The 21,656-nt window shown below is 39.3% G+C and overlaps 1 protein-coding gene across 1 annotated transcript in view; it reads left to right on the forward strand.

The window, feature by feature from the left end:
• LOC124167513 (NADH dehydrogenase [ubiquinone] flavoprotein 1, mitochondrial) overlaps positions 1–21,656 on the forward strand; it is a 52,621-nt gene that overhangs the window by 2,164 nt on the left and 28,801 nt on the right. The window contains exons 4-6 of the mRNA XM_046545445.1: positions 2,912–3,005; positions 13,801–13,999; positions 16,933–17,163. Coding sequence (XP_046401401.1) covers positions 2,912–3,005; positions 13,801–13,999; positions 16,933–17,163 — 524 coding nt within the window. The remainder of the gene's footprint in view (positions 1–2,911; positions 3,006–13,800; positions 14,000–16,932; positions 17,164–21,656) is intronic.

Consider the following 21,656-nt stretch of genomic DNA (forward strand, 5'->3'; position numbering starts at 1 on the left):
CGGCCTGGCGATGCGCCGTCTACGGCGTGAAATATAGACTATGCTCATTAACCTTGAGTTAAATAATCTTCCCATGGCTGTAATAATATTCTTCCCTGGGTCACTGTATGCAAGGAATGACAACTTGATATTAGTCTTTACGCCTACATATTTACTTCAGGACCTCACGCATGGAAAGTTGCTCAGATTTTTTGAGAAGAGAAGATTCATTTTCTTTTCCTAACTCTGCATTGCTGACTAGGGTAAAGGATTTCTGTAAATGAAGGTTGAGTTGGATCTTAAATTTTTTCGGTTCTCGGTACCAGTCTGGTTCTCCCCCATCGGTTCTCGATATTCGTTTCCAAGGATGAACTCGAATAACCTGAATTAATGGCAAATTTAAATGAGTGACCGCAAGAAGTGAATGAAAATAATTTCACGAAAGATGTTAATTAGCAATAATCTAAGCTAAACTTTCACTTTAATTTCATGTAATGTTCGTAATTTGCGTTAATCAAACAATCTATTATGTTCTCCTGGTGAATACCACTGACAAATTCTTCTCGAGTTCTCAACCAGGTTAATTCTGTCATATAAGACGACGTTTTGGAAGATGACTTGTCTCCCATCTTCATGGCCATGTTACTCATTGAAAGTCCTATTTCTCACTGAACCGATTCAACTGTTTAGCGAGGACAACAATATGGTTTCGGTGTCATCCGATTGACTGTAGGTCTTTAGAAATTATTCGTGTTTTTCCCTTATGCTCTTTATACAGCTGATAACAGGTATATGATATATTGAATGAGATGCAGCTAAGATGAAAGCTGGTGTCGCAATTGAAATTTTTGGGGTTGAGGTGGGTCTTGATGGCTTCCTCAATTATGTTCTGGTCCCAGTAATGTTGTGTGGCAAAGAATTTTTGCATCTCCCCATCTTCATTAATGCTGTGTTCTGCCACGGCCGACTTCTCTGGTTGGACTAATCTGAAATGTCTTCTGTGCTCTTTCAGCCTCATTTCAATCGTTCAGCCTGTCCTCTCCTTCATGTATATTTTACTGTAGTCACAAGGAATCTGATAAACTCCTGGTGTCTTCAGGCTGACAGGATCTTTTGCCCTCACCAAGCGATGCCTTAATTTCGGTGGTGGCAGGTGTAGATGTTACTGTCATAGAATGCGGTGGATTTTATCAGATATGGTTGACACATGTGGTATTAAGGCTTTGGACTGCAGTTTTTCAGGCGGCTCATCTGGGCAACTCTTTTGTTTCATGTTTGATCTGCTTAGGGACTTAAAAATTTCTTGTTTTTCATATCCGTTCCGAAAAAATGTTTGTTTAAGGTGGTCTAACTCGGCAGAAATGCGTACATTATCTGAAATTAGTATTTTGTATTTGTGTTTAGGGTGCCTCGACAACTAAGGTCATTTGCAAATCTGAAATTAACTTGGGTCGATAGACCAAGGTAGATAATCCAGTGGCTTTCTGCGGATGGTGGTGGCTCTGTCCTTTGAGGTACAGGTCAGTATGCATTGGCTTTCAATAAACGGTATGACCTAGCCTTACATCTTCTTTCCTACTTATTAAGATGTCCAGGAAAGGAAGATGGCCATTCTCTTTTATCTCTATGGTAAAGGTGATGCTTGCGTGTTGGTTGTTCATATCGTTTAGAAATTCCTGTAATGCAGCCAGACCATGTGGCCAAACTAAGAAGGAATCGTCCACATATTGGAAAAAACATTTTGGATGGCGGGGAGCTGTATTGAGGGCTTTTTTCCCAAAATCTTCCATGAAGAAATTGGCTATCGCTGATGATAACCGAGATCCTGTTGCGACCCCATCCCTTTACTCATGGAAAATCTCCTCAAAAGAAAAGTAGGATGAAGTGAGCACATGGTGAAAAAGCTTGACTGCCTTAGCATCGAATATACTCTCCAGCAGGCTCAATTTATCAACAGGAGGGACCCACGTGAAAAGTGAACCAATAAATCAGTTGGATCTAAACGAATATCCTTAAGGGTTTTCACAAATTCTTGTGAGTTATTCATTCGCATGATGTTCACTAAGACCCAAGAATGGTATTAGAATGCCCGTTAGATATTTGGCAACGTAATTTGAGGATGGGAGACAATTCATCTTCCGAAACGTCGGCTCAAACGACAGAATTAACCTGGTTGAGAACCCGGGAAGAATTTGTCAATGTATTACTATTTACGCACTTTGCTTGTCATTAGATAGCTTTTTAGATTTTTTTAAGACAGCTTTTCCGTAATCATTTAGAACTTTCTCTTCCCAACCGTGACCTTTTTAGAGATGGTAACGTGATTGTACTCATATTCCTACAGCTCCATGTAATATGTATCTGGTTTCTGAACACCATGTACATGAGTAATATTTTGCAGATCTACAAATAATCACACCAAAGTTTGTGTTATACATATGCTAAAATTTGGCTGTAGGGAACCTGTGCCCTGATGGCCCCAAGTACTAAGGACCCAGAAGTATTTTAGGACTGAAAAAGTTCCATGTCTTTGAAAAACATGAAATAAAAGACATTGAGGACTGAGTATTTGATTGTTCTGACTTATGTTAGTTGGATCTACCCCTTGGAGTACAACCTGCACCACCAAGATGTAGCCCACACACCTTACTTCTGCTTGTTCATACTTATCCTCCACCATTGAATGTGCATTTGCATGATTAAATTTTTCATTTTGTAGGCAGAAATACTGCTTTTTCATTAACTAATTTTTACCACCTTTATGATATCCTGAAATTTTCTAACAATTTTTGGCCATTTTTATACCGCATTGAAAAGCTTTTATTTACCACAACATAGGAGTCAGAGTGGTGTGCTATGGAATTTGCTGCCTCTTCAAGTCTCTTTAAACCCATTATGAATGTTTTAAATGTAAGCTTTCTTCTTCCTGCAGATGAAATCAAAGCATCAGGACTCCGAGGACGAGGAGGGGCTGGCTTTCCCTCAGGAATGAAATGGAGTTTCATGAACAAACCATCAGATGGCAGGTATGAAGGCAATTGCCAGGCTCAAGCAGTGAAACTTAAGCTAAGCAGAATGTGAGAGATAAAACCATAAATTCGTAGACTTTATATCCTAAGCGCACGTAAGGTACATTATTAGGGATAGTCGGATCGGTTACATCAGATCCAAATATCTGCAGTTATTGCCCTACACTAGATGTATCGGACTGTATACAGTCATAGAAAACATTGAATCTGGATCTGAAATTAATAATTTTTATGTAAATGCAACACTACATAAGGGTGGTAAGAGTTCTGATTCTCTCTTTGAAAGTGCCAATAAACTGCGATGCTTGTCCTACTCATGAGCCTATTTGTTTAAAGGCTCCTGAAGGGGTCACATGACAGAATTTCAGCCATGGAAAATTTTAAGTCAAAATACCGTATAAGCTCGTGTAAGAGGCGCACCTTTTTCCCAGATATTGCAGCCGAAAATGGGGGTGCGCCTCTTACACAAACTTCTTATCTTCCCCCCCTCCCCTTCACCGGTTGCAAGTTCAAGGGGAACTGAGAGGCCTTGGTTTTCAGCGTGAGTTAGTCATCTGAAACCCTGGGTCAAAATCAAGCGGCAGGCAGGGGAGTTTCTCCCTTAGTGACGTATTTTTAAAATGCTCCTGTTTGAATTTTTTGCAAGCATCGCGCCGTCACGTCGGTACCCCAGAGGTGAACATTGAAAAGATCGCGCGGGGTGATTCGCTCCGGAGCGCGCGCTAAATTTATTGCCGCGAGTGGGCATCCCGCGGCATTTATACTGCATATAGTAATATTGGTGTCAAAACCTGCGGTTGAAAAAAATCGAACGAGTGTGCTCACTGTTGGACTTAATGGTGGATAGAAGAAATCGGAAATGCTTATAAGTGAAGAGCGCTGAAGGAGAGGTCGAGGGGAAGAGGGCTCCCTCCCCTCCGTATTTAAAGCTACGAGCGAAGGAGAAAGGGAAGAACACGTCCGATCTTGCATGTGACGTCGTTGCCTTTAAAGCGAAGGGGCGAAGGCGCAGCAATGTGATATACGCAGTTTGCGTTGCCTGAGTTTCCAGTCCGTCTCGTCTTGTTTGAATGCGCTTATGCTACGCTTGTTTCTTCCGAAATTGTGCTGTTTGGACTATGTTGAATATTGATAGCCTTATTTTAGCTATAAATCTTTGCGTCAATCAATTAGAGCTCAAAAAACTTAAATGCTGTAAGATATACGTCGCGTTAGGTCTAATTCTTTTTAGAACCTCGTGCGTGTCATACAATTGCTGAAAGATATCGAGATATCTTCGAGCTCAGAAGGTGACTCACGTAGCATTTGACCTCAAGAAACTCGGGGAATTGAACCTGGTTTACCGAAAAAGGTCAGTTGGTGGAATGGGGTAGGGATGAAACACGTTTCCATTGTTCCCCTGTAACTTGATATTTTCCTGTGGAGTCTCGGAAAGGAAAAAAACGGCAGAGGCATTAGCTGATGGAGAGCCGAGTGTAGTTCCGTTAGGCCCCTTGCACACACACACCGATTTTGGATGGCCGGTAAAATATTGGCCGATATTTTACCGGCGAAGCGATGCTTGCACACACGCCGGATTTTTACCGGTCAAACGATACGTTGCTAAGTTTTTGAGCCGGCGCCGGCAATCCACAGTGACAATAGCCGGCAGCTAAACGGCATTTTATCGGTGCCGGCGTGTGGTCGGTACGTGTGCAAGCTCCAATGCTCTCCCATTGTTCACCATTGGAATGTGGACGGCCGATATTTTACCGGCCGTCCAAAATCGGTGTGTGTGCAAGGGGCCTTAAATCTACGACGTGGTTATTATCCTACGGCGCTGAGATTGCCCCGATTGTTGTTCAATCTCTTGGGAAAGCTCATGCCATTTGCCTGTCGTGTTTTGCTTTAAAATTTTCCACGGCTGCAATTCTATTGCAATACTCCTGCGAGAGCTTTTAAACAAAATTGTTCGTGAGTAGGACAAGCAATGTAGAGCGATGGCGTATGCAAAGAGAGGATCGGAACTCTTTCTACTCCCTCTTATGCTGCCGCAGTTTTCAAAATTTCCTTTTTCTAATAGTACTGAAAGAGGACATTTCGATAACTGTCGAAATTCCAGGCATACGTCTGCAACACCGCACGATAGGACAAAAAAAGTCGCAAATTTTTTTTTCTTTATAGCTTCGATCCTCAAAATAGGGGTGCGCCTCTTACACGTGTGCGCCTCTTACACAAGCTTTTACGGTACGACAGGCACATGGTGTGAATCTTCCCAACAGATGGAACAACCATAGCCCGGATGGCACAAGATTTGTAAAACAACTGCATTACCATCGTAATATGAACATATTACGAAATGGAACTCTTTGTATTCCATTCGTATTAGTGTGAAACGTATTCTAACAAAATTTTATTATTTTTGTATTACAGGGAAACTTACCAAAGTTTTTACTAATCCTATTTTTCTTATATTAACTTTGTACGAGGGTAGCTTTTAAAGTGCCGGGAATGAAGAAAAGTATAAGAGGTACAACAGCACATTTTTAAAATTGTTTTTCAAAGTACTCTCCACGATTGTCAATGCTTTTATGAATTTGATGGAACCAGTTTTTATAACATTTATTCCATTCCGAAGTAGGGGTAGTCAAAATGGCTATTTTGTAGGCATCAACTGCTTCTTCAAATGCCTAGAAGTGCTTTCCTTGTAGCATATTCTTGAATGTAGGGAATGTGAAAAAATCATTGGGGCTGAAGTCTGGGCTGTAAGGAGGGTGATCAAGAATTTCGACATTTTGCTGTTCCAAAAATGAATTTGTGACTCTAGTGGTGTGTGAGATTGCATTGTCATGATGGAGCGTAATGCGTCCATTTGGGTTATCTTTCCGAAGCTCGGTGATCACTTCCAGCAAGCAAATCATCGTATACCATTGAGCATTAGTAGTTCTTTGATTTTCTAGGGCAATCGTCACTACATGCCATGATTTGGCTACGAACGATGTGACCATTTTCTTGGAAATGCTGTGAGAGTGAACAACTTTTGTGGGTTTGAACTCACTTTGGAAGATTGATACTGAAGATTGGCATTTTGATTCAGGCTCCATGAGTCATCACTACTTATGATGTTGTGAACGTGCTTTGATGCTCCTGAGTTGAATTGTTGTAGAGAATTTCAACACCATTTGAATCAATCTGCTTTCTGTTCTTCTGTGAGGAGGTGTGGTATCCAGCGGGAAACCAATTTTTTAACACTCCATGTAAGATCTTTTGAACTGAGGTCCCTGAGATGTCCAATGATGCCTGAATCTCGTGATATGTAACATGGCGATCTTCCATATTCATATTACGTAGAGCATCCACGTTTTCTTGAGTGACGGCAGTTTTTGGTCAGGGTTGATTGATTTAAATCACTTGATTTTTATTTTTAAAAATCAGGTGATTTAAATCATAATGTGATCTATATGTTTGATTTTTAAAGAGTCAAGAAAAGGAAGCTGTAAGTGTATAATTTTGATTTTTATTTCTTAATTAATACAATGAATCGACAGTTATCAGCACAATGGTGGCTCTTAAATAGAAATGATGCTGTAGGAATGCATGTAACATGAAAATTAAAAAAAATGGCTTTGGTTAGAATACTAGTTTATCCGTTGAAAAAAAATAGTTTTCTGATTTAACTTCTAAGCGTAGGCACCATACAAAGTTGCAATTACAGAATTTTTCTAAACTTCATATGCTTTAGAACCGCATAATATAGTACATTTGATACTTCCAATGCCAATTTTAATTATGCTGGCGTAATTTTTAATTTCATACCATTGGCATTTCCATAGTTCTCTCCCCTGATTGACTAAATGTTGTATTAAGTTTAGAGTATGTTGCCTCTTATTGTTTCTGCAAACGATCATTCTCCAATATGCTGCCCAAATAGTTAGTTTTGTAAATAACTGAATTTTTGATGGAGAATCATAAAAATCTCATTTAAATCAATAAAATCAGATTTAAATCAATAAAATCTCATTTAAATAAAAAAAATCAACAAAAATGATTTTTTTGAAAAAAATCATGATTTTTATCAACCCTGTTTTTGGTTGACCTTCACGTGGTTCGTCACTGAGGCTAGAGCGTTCTCGCTGAAACTGCATACCAGTGATAAACGGTTGTCTTTGATAGTGCTTCTTCGCCAAAAACAACAAAATTTTCACTAACACATTCTTGCTAGGTGGGGCTTTGTCAAAAGTTATAGAAGTGCTAGTTGCTAGGTTCTATTCTCGACACTTAAAAGGCTACCCTAGTAATAAATTTGTGCACCATGAATAAGTTTAGGAGATATTTGTATGTATCAGTATGCATACAAAGTGTATTTCTGTTGCCTTTTCATTGTGTGTGTGCATCGAAGTGTATTTAGTCTTACTCACATATAATCTTGTAAACTGGTAGAGACAGATAAAGGCATCTTGCTGTGGCAGCTATAATGCCAAAGTATCATGACCTGCATGAGGAGTCCATAATCAAAACCAAGATAAGGTCAAAATCGGGAGAATAATCCAAATCAAACGAAGCAGGGGTCAACGTAAACTAGGAAATGAATCGCAAATGTAGGTTCTTATAAATTTTTTCCTTACTTCCATATTTAAGTTTCCTGCAGTTAGAAGGTCTCACTTTCGGTGTAATGCTCTCTTCGCTTGGGCGTCTGCCTACAATTTCTTTCTTGCTTCTCTTGTCGTTAGTGATCCTGCTTCCCAAATAACAGAATTCATCCACCTCCGCCAGTGTTTGTTTCCTGATTTTCATGTTAGTCTTGACTTCTTCTCTTCTGCTGTTTACTAATATCTTCATTTTCTTCAGTGTTTATTTTCAATTGATATTTACCCATTACCCTACCCATATTAAGCAGAATATTTTTCAAATCCTTCTCTGTTTCTACTATAATGGCTATGTCATTGGCAAATCTTAGCCAATTTAAATGTTATGTTAAAATGAATGCCTTAATAATGATTTCCTCGTTCACTCCTTTCCATGCAGCTAAAATCCAATCCACTAACTGAGATAGATGAGCCCTCTTTACGTGTCCAGATGACGTCAGCTCCCATTCTTCATATGACAACCAATCTATATAAAACCTTTTCAACCTCTTCAATTCAAACCTTTTCTGCTTCTTTCATTGCATCCTTCACAGTCGGAGTAATGTGCCCTTGATAAGAATCCAGAACAAGTAGAGACTTTAATTTGAGAAGGTGTCCAGGCCATCAGAACCATACCAATTTCAGCCATTCAACTACCATTTCACTTGTCATCCACCCTTGGGCACTCTCTTACATTTGAGAACTGTGTAGTGGCAGTTTAAACCCATCAGCGGTGCAGCACAATGTCTTTGTTTTTTTCAGCACCGGAAGAAAGTATCTTCTCTTCCTTATCCCCTGTATTTGTCACTTTATATGCACTGGGCATAACAAAGTAAACTGGCATCTGGTCAGCTATTTACCAAGAATTATGTATTTAAATACCTATTTGGCTGAGAAGATATCCCTTTCCTTGTTATTTTCTTATCACAAAACACTGGAATTCAACCAGCTTCTCTTCAAAATTCGGTGGAAGTTTTTGACAAAGGGAAGTTAGCCGGCGAAGAGAAAATCCTTTCCGAGCCATGAACTTCTCCACCCAAGATCAAATAGCTCCAAATTTAGTCCACAGAAGTCCCAAAGTCCGAGCTTAATCTTTTGCTTTCACCTGAATAATTTTGATAGAAACTGGTAGTTTGTTAGCCCACTGGGATATAACAAAGTCACTAAGTTACGTTTCCAACTCTTCGTACCTTCCTTTTTGATGTTCAGAAAATGCTCTCATTGTTGCTAGACACGAGAAAATCTTAATGGAATCTTGTCTCCAGCGTCTAACATTACATTCCGAATCACCAGATACAGCATACTCCTGATTATCCGGCTGCGGTTTATCCGGGTTGTGGATTATCCATGTATGATTTTCATTCTCGGTCAATTTTTTCCGCAATCTTTACAAAGAGTAAAATTGGACGCAAAATCATCAGAATTACTGCATTAATGATAGGATACACTGTACTTATCATTTCCGTTAGAATGCCCTTCGTAAAACGGAAGCGATCGCACGCTACCTGCATTAACAGGAGCACCGTGTTCGTATTTTCCAAGCTTCGCAGTGCACGACCACGCTCCATGATCACGGATACACGTGTGGCAGCAGTTGCAACCCGGGCAACTTGTGCGAGACGTGACTGCGTGGCGTGGTGCCTGACAATCTAGTTTCCGACATCGAGCAGTGGTTTTGAAGCATTCGTGCAAACCGCTTTTCTGGATCCGCGATCACACAGCCACGGATGCGCGGTTTTTGAAACCAGGTCTTACATGGAGCATTAATAATACAAGTACAACCATGTTATCGCCGTTAAAAAGATCGCAAACTGGCAAAGAAAGCTCTCGTTGAGTCTGGGAAGCACTCTTAAATAACAGAATAGCTGCATAAATAATAATACATTGTTTGTTTTACGTAAACTATGAACATTACAAGACATTGAAGTAAAAGTTTGGGTAATCCATGTTTTCCGATTATTCGTGCCATCTTCTCTCCCCATCATTAGCCATTGGGATAATCAGGAGTCTACTGCACTCTTCCAGCAGCAGTATGGGAATTTTTCTCTGCGAATAATATATTTTTTCTTTTGAAAGCGGAAGTGTAATGACTTATTTTCTCTGCTGCCGTAATACTCTGACAGGCACGGGATCACAATTGAATCAATCTCTATAATTAGAGACAAATCATGTTGCCTTCTTAACATTGCGCAACGACAAATGCAACAACTTTGTAGCAGGTTATTCTGCGACAGCGTTGAGGCTTTAATGTTGCAATTTAGCGAAATTGAAACATTAAAGTCACACACGCATTTTTTGAGTTGATTAAACACTAACTTGAACGGAGCCGAACCCAGCGTTAAGCAGGCAAACTTGCCGACATGGGAGAAGTGCACCCTGCGACCGATCGGCACGCACCGATTCTTTGTCTGCTGCCAAAAAAAATGGAAAATGTTTTTTTACTTAGTTGCAAAATTAAATTAGCTAAATTACTGTTCAGCTATTTTTTAACATTGGTTTTTCATTGTATAGCTGTCAGGTGGAAAACTCAGATATTCATTATTTTTTTCTGACGTAGATTATGCAATCCAATTGAAGTCAAGAATTGTGCATTTGATTGTAAGACAAACCCTCTTTTCTGCAGGAGTTGGGAGGGGAATAAAACCTCGTCTTAGATTTGTGCAAATACGGTAGGAAACAATTTTCCCATTGTCTTATTTGTTAACAGCATACACATATGAAGTCTCAAGCTAGTTATAATTTTACTCGAAGGAGAATGATTATGTATTCAGTTGGGCCACTGTTTATGCTGTCAAGGTAAATATCCTATTATTTTCCTATGAATTTATATGTTGGCAGTACTATTTATGGCATGGTGATGCCATCTGATTTTTCCCCTGTATTTCTAAATCTAGAACTTTTTCTAAGATGCACTAATATTTATTTGGATGCTCATGATTGTGAACTGGTTTTCTTAAAATTGTCTCATTACTAGGACTCGCTTAGAGACATACTCCCTGTCAGTTTTCTTAAAGTCAAGGGGTTGAATTAGTGAATATTAAATTATGCCTTTGTGTGTCAAAATTTTACATGCTGTGGTCTACAAGCCACTTCCTGATATGTATTCACTGTGAAAGAGTGAGTGATTCCGTGGAATGGTACAAAACACCTTCCACAAACAAACTCCCAATCCTTGAAGTAGTTAAATATCAGTCCCATGAATTATATTTTGTATAGGTTTTACTGTATTAATATTAATTTGTAATAATTTTGTTCTGACCAGCCCAGATCGTCAAAAAGATTTTTTTTTTGTCAAAAAGAAAGAAAGAAGTTTTCAAACCTAGCCCAACACTTAAATTCTGACCCCTACGTTAGGGTGGTGCGAAAAAACTAAAGTTCCAAATTTCGTGTCGTAATAGTGCGGAAAAGTTGCGATACGTTAGTACAAGAAAAACAAAAAAAGAATTATTAAAATCGGACGTGATCTTCCGATCCCGCAAAGCACCTGAAAAAATGACAAAAATGAAAAATTGTTTTTTTTTCGCTGTAAAAAAATTAAATTAAATTAATATCTTTTAATGCTGTAGCAAAAAATGATTACAAATAGCATAGGTTATTATTTATACATGCATATTTATGGTTTTTAACTGTTATTACCGATCGCACAAGATCATTAAAAATGTATAAATTTTGCAATTTCGCCTATTTTTCAGAGTTTTGTAATAATTACTTGAGGATAATTTTTGAGAAGTTTTAATTAGCTCTTTAGATCAAAAATGACAATAAAACTGACCAATGGGATTGAAAGGCAAAATTGTACTTTAAAAAGGCAGCATGTTAACCCTTTTGAAACCGAAAGTGAAGATGTTGAGGTTTTAAATGACGCAACGCAAAGTTCAACAATCAAGGAGAAATTTGTTGACTAGGAAGATTACATGCCTAGTACATCCAAAAAAATATAAATCACCATGGCAAATGAGGGTAAAACTCCAAAGTACAGCTTTTCATTGAGTCAATACGGGATGTCTCACCGTACAGCTGCTGCTATAGCATCAAGTGTACTTGTAGACATTGGTGTTATAACTGAAGAATATACTAAGTTCATTGACCGATGTAGAATTAAAAGGGAAAAGAAAAATATTATAAGCGATTTACAGCAAATCTATCATGATTTAGGTGAGCTACACGGTTATGTTTCTCTGGTCTACAAGTTATGTTTCTCCAAGCTCCGGGTCTGCTAAAGATATAGTGGTCTCCATACTATCTTATCTCTCTGATCAAGGAGTATCATTAGAGTTCTTAGAGTTAGTTTGCTGTGATGGCACGAACATCAACATTAGATGGAAAGGTTGCACTATTAGAAAGCTCGTAAAACACCAATGACACCCGCTGCAGTGTGCAGTTGGGTTACTTCATTTCATTGAATTACTTTTGTCATATTTTTCAGTATTTAGATGGTGAAACAAGTGGCCAAAAATCATTTAGTGGGCCAATTGGACTAATATGAATGGTTATGGAAAGCTTCCAAACTGCATTTCCAAACAATTCAATGTGAAATTCTACAAGTTGATAGATACATTTTGAGCAAGGACCAAAGATACCTTATTGACATTAGTCAAGCAATCACAAGTGGCGACTTTCCAAATGACTTTGCAAACCGGGATACTGGACCATTTTCACATGCTAGATGGCACGTGTGAACAGAGCAAAGGAAACCTCTCGATACCTACCTGGATATTAAAAGAAAGCAGTTTTCCCTGTTATTGAACGGAACTCTAACTTTGATCACGAAGAGAATGTATTGATGGCGATGGTTTTTTATTACAGAAGGCACATTAGAGAGCTAGGGCTAAAAAGAGTATTTATAGCCAGGCAGACTTAACCAAAAGGAAAACCTATCGTAAACTTCATTACTCCTACCATGAACTTCGAAATAACTGACCATATAGAATTGATTGACTGGAATGTAGCCAAACTATCTACTCCACCTCTTCTTATGAGAATAATTACTAATGAAGAAATAGCTTCCTTCATTGAATCTGGCGATAAACAAGATTGGGATATTATAACTTACCATATCACACGCAAGCAATGGAGCCGTGTGTGAAATTGGTAACGGAGGTATCCCTTAAGCTTTGTGGCTATAGATCCAGAGATGGATTTATTAGGGCTAATTCAAATCAAGGTCCATTATGCCAGACCTTACCTCTAAATTGCAGTACAAAGTAGTTTTCAAAAGTTAAAATTTAAGAGAAGGACAAAAAATTTAAATATTGTAGATGCAGTAACCCTCATTGGTTGGATGGATGGAGGGTGTGGGTAGAACTCAAAGTGCAGTCACCTCTCCGCGGTGAGTTCTAGGTTGTTTAAATATTATTAAATCATATATAAACAAAGGAAGAGCTGCATAATCAAACATGTATTTTAGACTAAAATATTACCTTAAGTTATTATCACACAACTCTGAAAAACCGGCTAAATTGCAAAATTTATACATTTTTAATGATCTTGTGCGATCGGTAATAACAGTTAAAAGCCATAAATATGCATATATAAATAATAACCTATGCTATTTGTAATCATTTTTTGCTACAGCGTTAAAAGATATTAATTGAATTTAATTTTTTTACAACGAAAAAAAAAACAATTTTTTTCATTTTTGTCATTTTTTCAGGTGCTTTGCGGGATCGGAAGATGACGTCCGATTTTAATAATTCTTTTTTTGTTTTTCTTGTACTAACGTATCGCAACTTTTCCGCACTATTACGACACGAAATTTGGAACTTGAGTTTTTTCGCACCACCCTACCCTACGTGCATGGATGGAATTGGAGAAACTGGCATTTGGTGTGGATTAATATGGTCTAACAGACAAGTCGTTCGTTAAATTGCAAGCCATCCTTATACATCCTTCAAACTGATTTTGAGTGGATGGGTGTAATGCAATTGTAAATTCAAATTAATCCATTTTGGCTTGTCGATTGCACTTTGTTTGGCTTCATTCCCAGCTTGAACATGTACATTGATCCCCTGCAAGCTGACCCAAAATATCAAAGGTGCCTCATTTTCTGTTGTTGTCGTGACGTTCAGTCGCGGATTGAAGAGGTCTCTCTTGGTGGGAAAATGAGCCATTCTGTTTGTCCACATTCTGAATGAGAGACAATCATTTAGAGCACCCTGTTAATGAAGCTTCCTCTCTGTGGTTTGCAGGCCCAAGTACTTGGTGGTGAATGCTGACGAAGGTGAGCCGGGAACTTGCAAGGACCGTGAGATAATGCGTCATGACCCCCACAAGCTGGTCGAGGGCTGCTTGATAGCTGGCCGGGCAATGGGAGCACGAGCAGCGTACATATATATTCGTGGGGAATTCTACAATGAGGCGTCAAACATGCAAGTGGCCATTTGTGAAGTGAGTGTTGCCCTCTCAGCCCAGTGTATTCCACTGTGTTCTGATTGCGTGTGCACTCATGAGATGTATTCTGTTGGCAAATTCCTTCCTAAGACAATCAACAGAGTCAGAATCCTCCGTCGGAGCTCATAAATCTAGGCAGGCCAATACGGTCAACCTAGGCACATAATTACGGAAGAATGGCTCCTGATGATGAGTGGTGAGATTGGCTTATGAAGGAACGAACTTCCTCGACACATTGCATGTCATATCCTTTTGTGCATTGCTTGTACAGTAGATTCCGTTTAATGGGTCCACTGATTACTTGGGGCAGCCGCTTAATTGGGGCAGATCTTGAAGACCAGAACCCAATAGAGGAATATCCCAGAGTATTCTCCGCTTATTTGGTACAGCAAGCCGCTTTATTGGGCCATGAGTCGGCGACATAGGCTCTATACTCGCGACAAAATTAAAATTTTTTGTTTTCAAAATACTATCATTTTATATTTTCCTCCTTTGATTTACTCTTATTTTTCACAAATGGTCCTATTCTTGCCCTATTTTGAAAGCTATTGTTGTTATACTATCCGCAAGAGGATAGGACTTTTCTTTAATAGGACTTAGTAAAAGACATTCATTCAGCATCGTCCGAGGCTGTGAAAAGTATTTTTAACAAAAATGTTATAATTCTTAAAAATGATAATAAATTAACAAAACTTGCGGATTTATTAATTCATACTACTAATTAATAAACTTATGTTGCATTGTAAACATTCTATAGTCTTCTTTCTACTATTTAAAAGTTTTTTATGCCCACGTACAAGTGAGTTTGCCTAATTGGGGCAAAGTGCACAAGTTCCGATATGTCCCAATTATCCGGAATCTACTGTACATGTAATGTTCTAAAAGTAGGCATGAGCCTTTGCTTACGAAGTGAAGAACTGATTGGTTTTCAATTTTCATCACGATTGCTGAAAATTCAAGATCGTTTGTGTATGTGCAGATGACACTGTGGAGCTTAGCAGCAACTTCCTCAGAGTAAATTTGTAGTTGATGCTCTAAACATTGTTGTTGGGTTCCAAAATCAGGAGCCACAATACCGTGTGGTGACGGCAAACTAGCAGTGGTATAAAGTGCTAAAATCTTGACACTTTGGCCATTCGGTGGTACAAAGACTATCACTCGCAAAAATGCGATTCTCGTGAAACTGGGCCGGGCTTCCACTGTATATATGGTTTATAGAAAATTCGATACCCAACACTTATGCTACCAGGAATGCATCCCTATCTTCCCAGTGTTAAAATGGTCTCAAACAATGTATATTCGATAAGCACAAAGACCGCAAGGAACACATCCTTTACACTAAATGAGGCATGCGTGCACATGCATTCGCACAAGTTGGGTGGTTACACAGTGCATTTACGTGTTCATACATTTAACCCTTTCAGTACGGCCAGCCGATATATCGGTTTTTGCCGCTCAGGCAAAAAGTGCGGCGGGCCGATACATCGGCTCTTATGTAGTGCATTATTTAATTTTCTATAACGTATCACATAGCTATAAATTATTTCAGTAAATTTAAAAATGTTCTGTCAATACTAACCAGTTTAACCTCATCAATTAAAACAACCGCTCATGGATATGTACAGTAAACTCTCGATTATACGAAGTCAGTGGGACCAGAAAATAGGCACTTCGTAGCATCGACTTTCGTAATTTCAAATAATTTTAATTCACGAGTCGCAAAAAAATGTTTGCTTTTGTTCCCACCGCCCTATTTCTGTCTTTATTGGCCTTGTTTAAGGATTTCGGTGGCTATTTAAGATGGAATTTTAAAAAAATGCTCTTTCACGTTGATTTTATGCTTTGAAAGATTGTTAAAAAATCATACGACCCTAAGCTTCCTATTCTTACAAGTTGACTATCAACGATCTTAGCGCTAAAGAAATTCCTGTCCATTTTAGAAAACGTAATCAAATAACATCTTGAAAATTTGTGTACAAGAATTTAATCTGAGAATTTTGTGGTCAGTAGCATTGGGCGTTTAGAGTATATGAAAGCTTAGTGTGGTATCATATGGTTTGTGCAATGTGTTATAGTAATTTCAAGCAAATTCAGTCCCTGGCAACAATCCTTTGCACGAAAAACCTTAGCGCGAAAAGTCCTTAGCAGGAGGAGTTCTGCAGATAAGTTTGAAGGATTTTTGGAGGAATTTCTGGGGGGGATCGAGAAATTTCAGAGGGGGGGGTTACACAAAAAAATGCCAAAACACGTGTAAGGCGGTGAGAAATAATTGGTTTCATGGCCAAATTAGTATTTTTGGTACAATGTAAAAAATGGTAAAATATAATACAGCCATGGGAATCTGTGACATATTTCTCCATTGGCTACCCAATCAGCAACGTGTGGAAGAGAGCACTGACCTATCAGCGCGCAGGGGAAGGACAGACAGTGCAATACAAGGTGGCACAAAATCAAGTCTTCTAATCTTTGACATGATGAAAGCAGGATGGGTTTTGAAACTGTTGTCAATCAAAAATGACAAACGCGACTGGTGGGTGAACCCGGAATTTGGCAGTCATCATGACCATCACCGTGGAAACCTACGAATAGTAGATAGTGTTGCTTGAATTTTGAAAAGCCTGTAAACAACTTCACTTGATGAAACAAATCCAGGGACCATGCACCCAAAACAATACAGGGTGGGAAACCCGATTACTATTCCTACAAGTGAAATAAATTTCTCAATCCTGTTTCAGATTCTTGTTAATTGCTTGTCATGTTTCTAAATTGATGATTGTATTGCTTAAGAGGTAAGAAATATTGTTCCTTGAAGTTAGAATGCCAATGGTCCCTGTATATGTTCTTCTGTCTCTTAAGTTCCAATTCTTCCTGAGATAAGTGCTTCTTCCCCCTGATAATTTTAGCAGCCCACTGTGCATTCTCATTCATAGGCGTACCAGGCTGGCCTCATTGGGAAGAATGCTTGCGGCACGGGATTTGACTTTGACGTGTACATGCACCGTGGGGCCGGGGCGTACATCTGTGGAGAGGAGACAGCCTTGATTGAGTCGCTGGAGGGTAAGCAGGGTAAGCCGAGGCTGAAGCCCCCCTTCCCAGCAGACGTGGGCGTCTTTGGTTGCCCCACCACCGTCACCAACGTCGAGACTGTGGCCGTTTCTCCCGTGAGTACTCCTCCACCTCTCCCCTCTTCCCATCTGGTACTTGCCTGAGGGTAGAAGCAGCAACAGTTCTCCACTCTGGAAGGAAATCCATAATTTACTCTCTTAATATACTTAAATCAAGTTAACAACTTATTTAGGTATTTTATTTTTTACTGGTTTTAATCACATATTTTAGGTATTTTATTTTTTACTAGTTTTAAGTTTTCAATAGAGGCAATATTTCTCAATTGAATTATTCAATCTCTATAAACCATTTGAATGCCAGGCCTTTGCATCGGTGTTCACCGAGTTCATCATTTGCGGGACTTAAATTTAAACATTTGAATATGGCTTTGTAACACTGTCATTCTCAGGATTATTTTCTTGGGAATCAGCCAACATGCCTTTTTGTGTGCCCTGTTTTCCTTCCCATTAATATCTTTCATTGATAGTTGATATCTGTCGTGAATATTTTAATACGATAACTTTGAAGTTTCAGTACAGCATACTCCTGATTATCTGGGCTAGTGAAGGGGAGAGGCTGCATGATTAATTGGAAAACACGAATACTCAAACCTTCACTTGAATATCATTTAATTTTCATAATTCATATGAAGTAAACGATTAAATATTATCTATGAACATCATCTGTTATTTTAGATTGCTTTCTGGAATCATTAACCTTTTCCCGACTAAAGACGTAAATATACGTGTGGATGTTTCTTGACCCGGGAGATGAAAGCCGTATATTTCTGTCCGAGATTTTCCTGATCAAGAGAACGAAAGCTGTAAATATACATTTTCTAGCTATCCCCCTTATATGACGGTTGCGGGTGTACTATGCCTTTGTTTCGGAACCCAACACTGCGGGGTTTAGGCTTTACCCTCAGAATCCGGGAGCAGGTACCCTGACCCTTCGTCTTTAATTACCCCTCTTAGCGGTAGGGGACCGCAATTGTTTATCCGGTCAGTTTTCGAAATAAATATTTGTTCTTTTCTCAAGAAATATAAAATAAGAATTGAATTATTTGTCTTTTGATCTGCGTTTACTATTTTTAAACGAAATTCTACGATAAATACAGTGGAACCCCGATTTATAGTTCCCGCATTGATCGTTTTCCCGCATTCATCGTTCGCCGCTCCTGGTCCCAAATTAAGTTCCATAAAGACAATGTAATTTTTTCCAGCATCTATCGTTCCCCGAAGTATCGTTTTCCCGCATTGATCATTTGAAGATCGTGGTCCCGTCGAATAATTTTCCCGCGTTCATCGTTTGATAAAAATGAGACGAAGTGTTTACAACGTGTTATTTATTGCTAATAACGACAGACACGTAGTTTGAATCTTCCCCAGGAGATTGAAATGCGATAGGGAGAACCAGAGTGCCGTGGGAAGGTTACATTAGTGTATTTCCCAAGATCCGGTATCCCCCTCCATTCAGCACTCGCCTCCCCCCAGTTGAAGCTTTCCTCTTCTCCGAAATGAAAAAAGGTCCCAGCTCGAGCAGATTGCGTCGACCTTAGCTTCAAAAGAAAATATCAAGTTACTCGAGAACAGAAGAAACCTTTTTCACGCCTCCCCCTTTCTCAACCGCTGACTTTTTTTTTTAGCCGATTCGCTTCAAAGATCCCCACTTCTGGAGGTCAACTGCTGCATGAATCATCAATTAGCCCAAAAGGTGTCTAAAAATGAATTTCGGTATTTGGTATTATACTTTTATTAGATTGAGATATTAGTGATGTGCACGTAATTCAGTAAAGAATGATACCAAACACGACGCATTTCTAACATTATTTAAGCATTTTAAGCAAGGAAATAGTTGGAATAATACGATGGTGATTTCTGGCGAATATCGATATCCTCGCAGCTGATAGTGAGCTTCACAGCAGTTGTTTCGATTTTTTTCCGAAAACTGGTTACAATTTATGAGTTATGCTACAAGTCTCACTTGTCTGAGTTGCTAACGAAGCGATGTCTTCTCAGGATATTTTGTTTCTCCCTCCTAGCAATCTGAATTCATCTGCTTATCTAGAGCTACGCTACTTATAGTTAGAAATGAGTGGGTGAGTTGCCTTCTCTATAGGATAAAAAATTTCATTGTGCAGTCATATGGTCATGCTTCACCCTCTGCAGTAAGCTCTGCTTACGCCGTACGCGATAGCATTAGTGCCGAACTTCACCTCGTATGAGTGGTTCCGTACTTTCCGGGCTGGGTTGACTTAAAACTAGCGAGTGTTTTCCGTGTGGGTTCAATGGAGTCAGGTTTCATTTTTTTAAGTTTTATTCTTATTCGTCTTCGGACCATGGCCCTTCCGAAGACACAAGTGAGAACTTTAAAAGATGGGCTGAAAATAATTGATGATGAAGAAAAGAATCCGGGCTAGAAATACGTGAATATTGCAGAACGCCTCGATAAGTCAGGTAGCACGTGACGGCAGGGGTGGGGGTAGAGCGAGATCCCTGGTGAAAACAAGAATAGGGATGAAGCTGAGGATCAGGTGGGCGTGCCGCTGATGATTAACGCCACATTGCCTCAATCACATTAAAAATTAAATTGCTAGAAAGGAACATTTCAAATAATAAACTATTTTTGGCCTTCTTGATCCATCTCATAACCAATCACTGCGACGGCAAAATCAGTTGTTTGGGGCATAACACACACATTTCTCTCGTAAATACGTACTTGAAATGGCATTTGATGGATAAGAATTTTTGCATCAGACAGAAATGCATAATAGCAGTGGAAATTCCAAGTGGAGTGCAAATGTTTACAATGGAACTTGTTTAGTACGTTTCTGAAGGGACCACAAAAAATGAACGTACTAACCAGGAAAACGTGCTAACGAGGAAAGTAAATAATAGCAGTCGGGGTAATTGCAATCTGTGGAAAAGTCGTCATAATTACCATTTCTATCGGTAGTTCTCGTAGGATTGCCTTCCTGAACTCTTTTCACCTTTAAAATCCAGTGTTTCCTGGGTCATAGGCAACCCAGACAAACATTCCTGCATCGATCGTTTTCGCGCATTCATCGTTTTTTTCATCCATCCCCCTGAAAAATGACAGATCGAGGTTCCTCTGTATTAACTTATATCTTGAGTTCTGTTTAAACATCGACATGGAAATTGTTGCTGCATTAAATGCGTAATTTGGACCCTAGAACTTCGTTTAAAATGTGACAATGCTCAGAAAAAAATGAGGAATTCATTTCAAAGTCTGCAATTTATGTGCAAGTGACAATTATCCATTTGCTAAATACATATAAGCAATGCATAAGTTGACCGCAAACCAATGCCGCAGGTAGGGTAGGGTTAACCCGGAAAGGAGGGAGCACAACTATTCTCGGAGTCCGAGATAATGCAGAGTCCCAGTAGGGAGGGGTCGAAAAAGGTTTTGCGAGACCCTTCTTAACTAATGTCCTCCAAAAATGCTCCGTACCAGAAGAAAGGAGAGTCTCTTGGGGCTCAGTACAGCAGTCATGCTAAGACCAAAACTCTGCCGTCTCGAAAGGGTTAAGAGCTTTCTTTTCTCCACCGCGATTTTTTTAGTGGCAAAAATGTGATTGTACTTGAACTTCTACTCCTCCGTGTGCTACCTGGTTTCTGAAAGCCACGCACCTGTGGCTGCAAGATCACGAATTCAGAAAAGTGGTTTGCACGATTGCTTCAAAACCAATGTGCGATGTCGGAAACTGCACTTTCAGGCACCACGCCACGTAATCGAATCTCACATAAGTTGTCCAGGATGTAACTGCTGCGAGATGCGAATCCATGATCACTGAGTGTGATTGCGCTCTGTGATGCTTGGAAAACAGGAACAGGGAACTCCCGTGAAGACAACGGGTGCACAATCATGCCATCGCGCAGCAGTGGATTTAGGAAAGCATGACTTAAGGAAAATTGTCTACGCAGGCAAGTGCATGGCTATGACTCATGCTATCTCTGCTTCCACTTCCCTCGCAGCATTCACTTCCACTATTCCCTTTCCCTCCAGTTTGACCTTGACTCGTCGCAACGTAAATATGCCCAATTGCGACGAAATCTCCGGTTGATTGATCGGCTTAGCAAAGCTCATCTTGTCATTTAGACATGTAGATACTGTCATGTGTCAGTCATAAATTGAGAAATATTCACTGTACACCTCGCAAATAAAGTATGCGACCGATGGATAGCAAATATACAGTCTCAATCCTCTCTGCTGTGTATAAGGAACAGAGGTCTAGCTGTTTGTGGATGGTGCGTCGAACATCTCCAAAAAACTTGCCGAATAAGTCGTCAAATCACGACGGTAGCAGCCTAAACTATTTGTGCTCAATACTGGAATAGAACAAGCAATAAATACATCTTTTTCTTCATGGTCAATAGCTTCCATTAATAGCATTCACTAAGAGACATTGCAATATATATCGATACCTTCTTTAGACGGACATTAAATCTGTACAAATGCTTTTATAGTTTGTTAATTAATTAATTAATTTAGAAATGCGTTCAAGATCTTGTGCTCGATATATGAGATC

This window comes from Ischnura elegans, chromosome 11 (genome assembly GCF_921293095.1).
Source record: "Ischnura elegans chromosome 11, ioIscEleg1.1, whole genome shotgun sequence".
NCBI lineage: Eukaryota > Metazoa > Arthropoda > Insecta > Odonata > Coenagrionidae > Ischnura > Ischnura elegans.